We start from the raw sequence: 12,101 nt of genomic DNA, 5'->3' as shown, positions 1-12,101 counted from the left end.
TTTTGAGTTAGCTTCCCTTTTTCTCAACATTTCTCGAATGTTTTCTGAACACTCCCTTTTTCTCTATGTCTTAAATTCCTCTGACATAGCAGAAAGTTCTCACTTACTCAGTTTCAGTAATGTGGCCAGCTATATAATTTGAAAGACCCAGTGAAAAGTGAAAGCAAGGAGCCCCATCTTCAAAAATTATTAAGAATTTCAAAAGGCAGAATATTGAACCAGGGAAGGAGCATTTCTAAGTGAGGACTATAAGGGTCACATACTTATGAAACTGGCCCTACCCAGGAATAAAACTAAATTACTCAAGTTCTTTTTTTTCCCAACCAAATCACAGCTTTTGTCAAGTTGATGGATGAACTACCTCTGTATCAAATCTAGTGCTTGTACCAATATGAGTTATAACTTAGAAAGAGTATGGATACATAGTGTATTTCTTATAGCAAAGCTAGCTGTAGAAGCTTTGTAAAATGTAAAACACAGTAGAAGATTCTTGTTATTTATATGAAAATAAGAACCTGCATTCCTTCTATGGTATTGCCCAATTATCTCTTATGGCCTCATTGCCACTATATTTAGCCAGTAAAAAGATAAGAGTTAATAAAGAAGTAGCACATCATCTCTTAACAATATCAGCCAAAACTGCACACAGGATTTCTTCTCACATCTGATTGGCTGGAATGAGTCACACTGGCATGCCTAACTGCCAGGAGATTAGAAGATACAGTCTGGCATGGTTTACACGAAGAAAAGGAAATGCATTTCTGATAAACAGTTACTATTTTCTTCCATACACAGCATATAACAAGCTGCCTGGGCCAGCTTTGTTACCATGAATTGAATTTTACAGAAGGATTTCCTTCTAGTCCAAGTCAGCTTCCTTTGTTATGTCCTCATATAAACTCTTGTATTTTCTTTCAGTGTGCTCCTTTCCAATAATATATCCATTTAACAGTAATCTAATTAATATCTGACTCTTCCACTAAATTCACAAGTAAGCACACAATGTGTGTCTTAATCATCTTATCCACTACCCAGTACTCATAGCATAGCTGACCAAATCTGAGCCTACATTTGAACCTTGGATTTGGTGGGACCTAAATTCCCATGACATTCTTTCAATAGTTTGTATAGCTTAACCCTCTTCAGTTTTCCTGTTTTTTGTTTTTTTTTTGTGACCTAGGATTATGACCCAGAATCCCATCCAGTTCTTGGTCAGATTTGCCTTAGACCCATATTAGAGAGAAATGTTATAATTTTACCACAAAACCAAAATTATCAGCCAGTACTATTGCCACCATGTAAGAGTCAGAAATTACTGAAAATAATTAAAATTCCAAACCCTTTGAAGTAGTGAGGGTATAATAGGTTCTTGGTTGCAAAAATTAAGAAAAAAATCTAGTAGTCCTTTAAAATCTTTATAGCACTTAAATAACATAAGAAAATTAAGAATTCCTGATGAACGTGGGGTCAAAGATGGCAAATTATCTTCCAGTAGAAAGTCTTTCCCTCTATTATTTAGGAATAGAACTCCCTAAGCTTTCACCAAGCCCATGCCATCCACCTAGAGATTATATTTCCCAGCTCATCTCACAGATTCATTTGGTTATGTAACTAAGTTTTTACCAATGAAACAGGAGCACAATTTGCCTGTAAAATGATTAGATGAGTACTCCTTTTAGTATTTATTTTTCATTTATAATTTCACAAAGCTGCAATATAAGATTGCTAGTGAGACAGATTCTAATTCTCATGGACTATACAGATGACAGAGAAGATATGTAACCTAGCAGATGGCAGACCAAGAAAATTGAAGTAACCTGAGTATTTGGGTAACCATGGGAACAGATCAGCCTATCAGTATGTCTGCATTAAGTTCCTCAATATTCCTCAGCTAAAAAGTAAGAATTAATCAAGCTTTGTACTAGCTTGATAGAGATTTATAAAGTTTTGGTATAGCAGTTTAGCCTGTAATGTTTTTATCAATATAGAGGTGTTACGCTTGATGAAGTACAAACACAAGGCCAGAATACCAGCCTGAACCAGAAACACTTTCAAGATTTCTTTCTTTTAAACTGATTGGATAAGAATTTCCAAAATAGAGGCATGAAGTATCTCAATGAAGGCATATTTTCGAAAACAAGGAGACTATAACAATCATACTTGATATTTGCCCCAATTGAGTCAAACTACTTGTAACACATTTCTGCTGCTGCTGCTGCTGCTAAGTCGCTTCAGTCGTGTCCGACTCTGTGCAATCCCATAGACGGCAGCCCACCAGGCTCCCCCGTTCCTGGGATTCTCAAGGCAAGAACACTGGAGTGGGTTGCCATTTCCTTCTCCAATGCATGAAAGTGAAAAGTGAAAGTGAAGTTGCTCAGTCGTGTCTGACTCCTAGCGACCCCATGGACTGCAGCCCACCAGACTCCTCCATCTATGGGATTTTCCAGGCAAGAGTACTGGAGCGGGGTGCCACTGCCTTCTCCAACACATTTATAAACCCATACAAAATATTCAAACTATTTTTAATACCCAAACCCATGGAAAGTAATAAGTCTCAGTTAAATTTTAGAACCATAGCAACCCCAGAATGTCAGGAGAGTTCTGGTCATGGAAGAGATATAGAAACAGTAACAATAATCTTTATTCTTGTTCCAGATAAATTTTTGTTTGCAATGCAGCAGATATAGGAGACATGGGTTCAATAGCAGAGTCAGGTAGATCCCCTGGAGAAGAAAATGGCAACCCACTCCAGTATACTTGCCTGGAAAATCCCATAGACAGAGGAGCCTTGTAAGGTACAGTCCAAAGGGTCACAAAGAGTCAGACATGACTGATGACGAAGCACAGCACATGGAAACACTGGGAAACAACAGAAAAGCTAAGCAAAAAGCACTTGATATAATCATGTAAGCCAAAAATTTCTAAGGAGATATCATTTGTAATAAATCAAGAGACCTGTGCATAAGTGTTTATATGCTACTTCAAGTGGCAAATGTCCGGTAATGCATCCATAACCCAACCCACTTTACTTCTCTATAGATGAGAAAACAAGGGGTAGATAGTCCTTTGGCTCCTAACTTTAGTCTTCCCCAAACTTTGTCTGCAGCACATGAGACGAATGAGCAGCACAGTTCAAGGAACACCTAGTTGTGATGACTCTGGCATGAATTTATTTTCTTTTCTCCCATGTCATATTTTCTCCCCCCTCTGCTTGAGGACATTCCACTCAGACCCTGCACTCTTCAAAACTCTCTTTGCTCAGAAACATTTTTTCTTCAGCCAACCATTCACCCTAATTTCAATATATGATGGAATATCATGTAAGCAGGACAATGCTCAGATCAAGAACAGCAATAATATATTTTTTAATATTTATTAACTAAAATTTTTAGTTTAAAAGAATCAAAGAACTACAAATGCATCAGGGTTTGAAGGGCCAAGATCTTAAGAAGAAGAGGTCTTTTTCTGGGCAAACCTAATTTTCTGTGTCCAACTTTTCTCTTTAGGAATTTCTGGCAGCAGATTTCACTAAAATGGTAAGAGAATAAATAGGTCAGGTGATTGTCAATGTTAAGGAACTAGGAAATAAGAGATCAAGAACTTGAAAAGGAAAGAGGTCTGATCTCTGAGAAAATGGAGGTGAATAGAAGTAAGCATGGCACCTAGCAGTTTTTCCCTTGAGGCTTTTGCTGACTTCTTATTAAGCAGAAGAAGAGGTTAACAAGTCAAGAAAAAGACACTGAATAGCAGAACAGTTTTTGACACTCTCGTGATACTGAGGAGAAAGATTGTAGTTTAGGATCCATCAAGAAAGAAGGCCACTGGTAAGCTTTCCAAGCTTGCAGTTTGTATGTTTGTAGACTTACACACTAGGGATTATAACTAATGAGGGATAGACTGAGATTTCTAAAAGTGCAATGGCACCTGGTACAGTCACTGCAATTTGTGAATTGTTTTCCCCATTCTAATTCTTTGAAGAATAGGCTAACTACTCTCTAACAAAAAAAATCAAATAAATCACAGCCTCCAAGGTTTGATATAGAAAAATCTGAGTTTAATGAAGGCCTTTTTCCTGTGGATGTTTACATGGCATCTCAAATAGGAAAAAAGGCCCATTTTCTAAGTATTTGCTGCTTATTAAATGTGTCTGATATGGAACATGGAAGTTTACCACTATACCTGAAATGTCATGATGATGTTTAACATATTGTAGTAATTCTGAGATTTTAATAAGAATTGAATTATGAAGAAAAAAAGTTCTATGTGAGTTTAAGGTCTATATAGAGAACAGTTATATGCCTGGATGCATTTTCTCAAATCCTGGCAGACAAATACTACTATTTTCTAACTCTGTAATGAGTTGATTTTTTTTTTTTTCAAAGCTTCTAAATCAAACATATTCTGGACTTAAAAACTTTGAATACAATAGTAGTCAGGGTGCTGAATTGAAAAAAAGGTGACTATAAGATAAAAACCCCATCGTCCTTGCCCATAATCTCCCTTTTCTATCTTAGTCCAAAAAGGAGAGCTACACTATGTACTCCCACTAGAAGTGTTTAGGATTTCTCTCTGCAGAAACTGACTGGCCTAAGAGAAAGGATCTATACTTATTGACAATAGGATTCTCCATCAAAATACCTTTATCCCATACTTGATCACTCTGCAGTGAAAGTCACTAATTGATTAGGCCTTCCCATACCCTTTTGTCCCTCATTGTAAAATTTAATTGGATAGTCATGGACCAGACATTTCAACAAGGCCTTCAACTTGAGAAAAAACTAAAATGAAAACCAAGCAAAAATGCTTTTACAACAATCAAATAAGGGGAAAAAAAGGAAGACAGTAAAAGGTGAAAAAGGCTTAAGCATAAAATCCAAGAAATGTGTCCTTTTCTATACTATTGAATATTGTTTGTGACTATATATTATTTTAATAATATAATAAATATATTTCAAATTATAGGCATTTAACAAGTGGAATAATTATATGGAAGAAGTGAAAAAATAACTTGATATTGGCATATGGACAAAAAGACAACTATACCAAACTTAAACATATAAATAAATAAAACCCAAGAAAAATTTAATGACCTTTAATTAATAATCTCAGAATTAAAAGAAGATAAGGAATCTCTAAAATATAAAAGGGCATGATAAAATATAGCATTTGTGAAGCTATGATGGCATATACTTTGAAAGAATACATTATTTATATGAAAAAATAAATTTTAAAATTTAAATAAATTTAAAAACAAATGTTCATTGAAAACTGCACTTCTCAAAAAGAATCATTTTGAAATAGACCTAAATTTCCAAGTTTCTGAATTTTATTTTAATATTAAATATTTAAAGTGCTTTTATGATGCAAACAATACATTGTAGATCTGCGAATATTTGCTGGTAGTTTCTGAAAATATATATAAATATATCTTCATATATAACATCTTTAGAACAATGTTCTTGGTCTTTTTTTTTTTTGGAGGTAATGAAAAATATGGAACAGTGGATCCTCAAAAAACACATAAGCAACCAAATATGCACTAATTCCAGGCCTTTTCCCCGATTTCCACCTTGCCATCCATCTACACTCTCCCAACTACATCCTCACTTCCTCTAAACTAGATTAACTGGGTATTCAGACCAAGTTAAACCCTCTGAAAGAGATATTGGGTGGCACCTCTCTCTCAATTTAAACTTTTTATTTTATATTGGGATATAGCTGTTCAAAGCACTTTGGGTCAGACAGTAAAAAAATCTGCCTGCAATGCAGGAGACCCGGGCTTAATGACTGGGTTGGGCAGATCTCCTGGAGAAGGAAATGGCCACCCAATCCAGTATTCTTGCCTGGAGAATCCCATAGACAGAGAAGCCTGGTGGGCTACAGTACATGCAATTGCAAAGCATCAGAGGTGACTTAGTAACTAACATTTTCAGTTTCATAGCAGATTAACAATGTTGCAATAGCTTCAGAACAAAGGAAGGGACTCAGCCATATATATACATGTGTTCCTTCTCCCCCAAAGTCCCCTCCCAAGCAGGCTGCCACATAACATTGAGCAGAGCTCCATGTGCCATACAGTAAGTCCCTGTTTGTTATTCATTTTAAATGTAGCAGTGTGCACATGAAGTAAGCTTCCTATTGAAATGTTTAATTTCACACTTTTCTGACCTTTTACATGTCCTCGCTTTTTGACTCCTTGTGTTATTGATAAATTTTTTCCCTCTTTCTGTGCCCATTGCATTGTACCAGCAACTTTCACTACAATTTTCCTTATTTGAGAAAAAGCAAGCGTTTTTGTAAAAAGCCTTTGACTCCTGGGGGGAAGATACTTGGTATGAATTTAGTGTGTTTGATCAATCATAGATAATTTTAACACTTTCAGAGCACATTGATTTTTACTGCTTACATAAAAGATCAAAATTAAATTTCCACAGGGATTCTTAACTGCTATATTAAGATGTATAAAATTATATATTTTTAACAATAAAGACAGCAAAACTGAAGTCTGATTTCATTTTGATTATGGCGGATGTCATAGAATAAAAAGAAAACTCTAAATTAGTCTTTTGATATTTTCATTATAATTTCATCTGTCACAATACTTTAAATGCACATAGAGTAGATATTAGAGAATGAACATATATTTACTGCAAATATCTACATAAACATATTTTTCTAAATATGTTTTCCAAGCCCACTTTACTCCCTGCTGGCTTCATTGAGTTTCTTAACCAGCAAAATAAAACAGTAAAATGGATACACATACATTTTAGAATCAACTATTTATCAACCAACATGAACATTTATTTATGAATCAATATGAACTTACTGAATGCAATATGAATAATTCATTGTATGGTTTTTAATCAAAGGAGTCTTTCATGATTTGGTGCAAATCCAGAAGGGGCATCCATTTGACTCACATTTTTCTGAAATCTTAACCTTACTTCCACTTTACATTTGGTTTACTGTGTATTTTTCATCTTTTTCATCAGGAATGCCTCTAATAAAGTAATAGAAATGTTGATGAATTATTGAGACAGTCTATTCAACCACTAAAAATTATCAGCATGGTTGTAAGTACTCCAGTCACCTCTGAAAACAAGGATTCCCAGCTGTTTTATGCCCTTAAGGAAATTTGTTGTTGTTAAGTCTCTCAGTTGTGTCCTACTCTTCACGATCCCAAGGAATGCAGCATGCCAGACTTCCCTGTCCTTCACTGTCTTCCGGAGTTTACTCAAACTCATGTCCACTGAGTTGGTGATGCCATCCAAGCATTTCATCCTCTGTCGCCCCCTTTTCCTCCTGCCCTCAATCTTTCCCAGCATCAGGGACTTTTTCAGTGAGTCAGTTCTTCGCATTGGGTGGCCAAAGTACTGGAGCTTCAGCTTCAGTATTAGTTCTTCTGATGAATATTCAGGGTTGATTTCCTTTAGGATTGCCTGAATTGATCTCCTTAATGTCCAAGGGACTCTCAAGAGCATTCTCCAGCACCCCAGTTTCAAAGCATCAATTCTTTGGGGCTCAGCCTTCTTTAAGGTCCAACTCTCACATCCTAAGATAAATCTCAAAAACACCTGATTTTGATTCCACTGCCTCTATGACTGTTGATTTTTTTTTCTCTGTGTGTGTGTGTGTGTGTGTGTAAGAAACTGTTCAGATGATACCACATCAATATTACAGCCACAAGTAAGACAGATGGCACAAAAAGTGGTTTAAACAACAACAAAAAAAAGCAACAATGATTCAATATATATGTAATGTAGGTTAGTTATTCTTTAAATTCTATATTGAAAAGTACCTGGCAGAATAAATTAGGAGTTATGGATTAATAGATACACACTGCTGCTGCTGCTGCTAAGTTGGTTCAGCTGTGTCCAACTCTGTGTGACCTTAGACAGCAGCCCACCAGGCTCTGCCATCCCTGGTATTCTCCAGGCAAGAACACTGGAGTGGGTTGCCATTTCCTTCTCCAAGATACACACTACTATATATAAAATAAATAACAAAGATCTACTCTATAGCACAGGGAATTATATTCAATATCCTATACTAACCTATAGTGGGAAAGAATTGGAAAAAGAAGATGCATATATAACTTTGTTGAACACCTGAAACTAACACAAAATTGTAAGGTAAAGTATTAGGTGATGGTTTTATATCTATATCTATATTTACACATATACATAAATATATATATATGTATTCTAAATATACAGTTTATTAAATAAACTATAGAAATATGAATGCTAATAAAGAGTTATAACAGGGCCAAATTTTATTAGTATTTAACTTATATCTATCTATCCTTCCCTCAAAGACAGAAAAACAAATATATTCTTCTTTTAATAACATTTGATCTCTACTCAAATATTCCCTATTCCTTAATAGAAATTTTCAGCTCTGCATGCATGATTTATGCTTTTTAATGTAGACAGGTAGGGCATATTTTATTATAATTTCTTAACATTAGTTTATGTTTAAATGCATTTTTAAATTACCTGATTAAGGAAAACAGTTTAGCAGAAACAATATTTATTTTATTGCATTCTAATAACTCAAAATGATAGAAAGTTAGAGTGTGCTTTCCTTCTTTTTTATTTTGGTTTATTTTCTTTTAAAATCACAAGGGTATGATGCACATATTTGCATTTCATTTTCTGATATAAAACTCAGCTTTGCAACTGGAATATTTATGTAACTCTGTTTTCCATCTAGACCATTAAAATTTACTCTGAACCTGGCATGTGTTTCTAAACTTTTCTCTGGTAGGACGTTTTAAAAATTAATAAATTAGATGTAAAAATGGAAATAAAATGGGAACTTAGAGTTAGGAAGCAGAAGGAACTAGAACAAAACTAATAACTTATTACCAGCTATCTGAAATGCATAAATCAAAAGACTGAATACTCAAACTCAGAAGGCAGAAGGTAAAAATGTAATCTTGCTACAATGTTCCTGAAACTGTAATTGGGGCATGGTATTTCAAAGCTATGGAAGTCAGACATTTTCTGCAACATTATTAATTGGCCCCAATAGCAAAGCATTCCAGTATTTTTGCCTGGGAAATCCCATGGACAGAGGAGTATTCAGATTTTTACCCACATATGTTAAGACTTTACCAAGATAAAATTCTACTCCTTATGTCTTCTTAGGGACACTAAATGATTAAATCAATTAATAGGATGAACTTTGAGAAGCGCTGTCATAGAAATCAATACCTCTTGGAATTTAAGATAACATAAACGGTTGGATTGATAATTAAGATTCAAAGGACTCAGATCTTACCCAGTATCAACCTTCACTAATGCTCTCAGGGATATATGTAATCATAACACACAGGTAAAAAAACAAAGGTCCATGACCTCTAGTGCAGTTCCCCCAGTCCTATTATACATCAGATGCTCTCTGGCTCAAGGTAACAGACAAGTTTTTTTGTGAGAAATTCTTTACTTTAACAGAAGGAGCCAGTTAAATTAAGAGATACATTTTACACGGATTACACAGATTACATAACTTTTCCAACCAATCATTACCCAAAAATCTCTATATTCCAGTTTGTTTACCATGAGCAATTCTAGACAATTTAGGAGGATTGTTGCTAAATGCTTGCTAGGCACTATACTGGACTTCCCTCATGGTTCAGCTGGTAAAGAATCCATCTATAGTGTGGGAGACCTGGGTTCAATCCCTGGGTTGGGAAGATTCCCTGAAGAAGGGAAAGGCTACCCACTTCAGTATTCTGGCCTAGATAATTTCATGGACTGTATAGTCCATGGGTTCACAAAGAGTCAGACACGACTGAGCAACTTTCACTTTCAGGCACTATACTATGTACTGTGCATATAAAGTTGAATAAGGAAATACCTGCTTTCAATAATGAACTTTCTATTTCATTAAAGGGGAATGACAGGTAAAGAGATATCCTTTTTTTAACTTTTTATTTTGTACTTGGGTATAGGCCATTAGCAGTGTTATGATAGTTTCACATGAACAAGAAAGGGACTCAACCATACACATATATGTATCCAATCTCCCCCAATCAAGATTGCAGGGAGAAATATCAATAACCTCAGATATGCAGATGACACCACCCTTATGCCATAAAGTGAAGAGGAACTAAAGAGGCTCTTGATGAAAGTGAAAGAGGAGAGTGAAAAAAGCTGGTTTAAACTCAATGTTCAAAATACTAAGATCATGGCTTCTGGTCCCAGCACTTCATGGCATATGGATGGGGAAACAATGGAAACAGTGATAGACATTATTTTCTTGCACTCCAAAATCACTGCAGATGGTGATTGCAGCCATGAAATTAAAAGATGCTTGCTCCTTGAAAGAAAAGCTATGACAAACCTAGAGAGCATATTAAAAAGCAGAGTCATTGTTTTACTCACAAAGGTCCATCTAGTCAAAGTTATTGTTTTTCCAGTAGTCAGATACGGATGTGAGAGTTAGACCATTAAAGAAAGCTGAGAGCAGAATTGATGCTTTCAAATGGGGGTGTTAGAGAAGACTCTTGAGAATCTCTTGGACTGCAAAGAGATCAAACCAGGCAATCCTTAAGGAAATCAGTCCTGAATATTCACTGGGAAGGACGGATGCTGAAGCTGAAGCTCCAATGCTTTGGCCATCTGATAGGAAGAGCTGACTCATTTGAAAAGACCCTGATGCTAGGAAAGAATGAAGGCAGGAGGAGAAAGGGACAACAGAGGATGAGATGATTGGATGGCATCACCCACTCAATGGCCATGAGTTTGAGCAAGCTTCAGGAGTTGATAATGGACAGGGAAGCCTGGTGTGCTGCAGTCCATGGGAGTCACAGAGTTGGACACAACTAAGCAACTGAACTGAACTGATTCTCCCCCAAGTAGAGAGAGATTTTGATATTGTGAAAAGTGCTAAAATAGAGGGAAGCACAGAGGAAGCAAAGATTGGTGCTTTTGAATCATGGTGCCAGAGACTTGAGAGTCCCTCGACCTGCAAAAATATCAAACCAGTCATTCCTAAAGGAAATCAACCCTCAATATTCCCTGGAACAAGTCCTGCTGAAGCTGAAGCTCCAATATTTGGTCACCTGATGCAAAGAGCCAACTCACTGGAAAAGACCCTGAAAATGGGTAAGATTGAAGGCAAAAGGAGAAGGCGGAAGCAGAGGATGAGACGGTGGAATAGCCTTACCAACTCAATGGACATGAATTTGAACAAACTAGGAGATGGTGAAGGACAGAAGAGCCTGGTGTGCTGCAGTCTATGCAGTGGCAAAGAGCTGAATGTAGTTCAGTGATTGAACAACTACAACAGAGGAAGATAATTTGACAAAAGCTTAAAATGTCAGAAAGGCTTCCTAGAGGTGAGAATACTTAAGCAGTCTTAAAGGTTGACTGAAACTACCCAAGCAAGAAAGTGGGAAGGGCTGTCAGGAAGAGGAAACAGCACAGTAATACAGAGAGTTTTGAGTCAGGGGGCTCAGAAGGGGAAGTAGGTCTAAGATGATTTCTCATCTTCTGGTTTGGGTAGACACTGGTACTGTCATTGAGATGGGAAATGCATTAAGAATGGGGCTTTTGTTTTGTCCTGTGGTGAAAACCTTCTTGGAGAAGAGGAGAAATTAGCCAGCTAACGCGCCAGCGAAGTTCTGTAAGTTTTTATTTTGGTTTGGTGTGGCTGAGGGCTGTAGGGCTCGTAGAGAAATATGTCGCCCTTGGCACGCAGGGACCAGGCCCCGCGTCCTGATTTCCCGGCTCTGAGGCTCCCAAGCCAGCGCGCGAGGGGCTCGCCCTCGGGAGGGCGCTCTGCTGTTCATAGTCGAGCACCCGCACGTTCGGAGCCTGGAACGCTGAGAGGGAGGGCCTCTGACACGCAGGATACTGGTCATTCAGTCCGGTGGGGACGGAGGGACGACGACAGGGACGGGGTGTGAGGGGAGGTGAGAGGGGAGGACAGCGGGGGCACAGAGGGGGCCAGGCCGGCTATGGAGTTGTACATCAGCGCCTGCTCCAAGGCGGCCGACGTCGCAGCCACCAAGACGGCCACCAGCGGCCTCACCACAGAAAGCCAGCAGTGCGGAGACGTGAGTGGCCCCCAGGCTGGTCAGCTCTGTC

General features: G+C 37.3%; 1 protein-coding gene across 1 annotated transcript in view; it reads left to right on the top strand.

Moving 5' to 3' along the window:
* The first annotated feature begins 11,347 nt into the window (after nt 1-11,347).
* The window catches only part of FSIP2 (fibrous sheath interacting protein 2), a 144,477-nt gene continuing 143,723 nt past the window's right edge, over nt 11,348-12,101 (top strand). Inside the window, exon 1 of the mRNA XM_055571991.1 lies at nt 11,348-12,070. Coding sequence (XP_055427966.1) covers nt 11,972-12,070 — 99 coding nt within the window. The 5' untranslated portion in view covers nt 11,348-11,971. The remainder of the gene's footprint in view (nt 12,071-12,101) is intronic.

Source organism: Bubalus kerabau, chromosome 3, assembly GCF_029407905.1.
Source record: "Bubalus kerabau isolate K-KA32 ecotype Philippines breed swamp buffalo chromosome 3, PCC_UOA_SB_1v2, whole genome shotgun sequence".
NCBI classification, from domain to species: Eukaryota; Metazoa; Chordata; class Mammalia; order Artiodactyla; family Bovidae; genus Bubalus; species Bubalus kerabau.
This window is presented reverse-complemented; position numbering and strand designations above follow the sequence as displayed.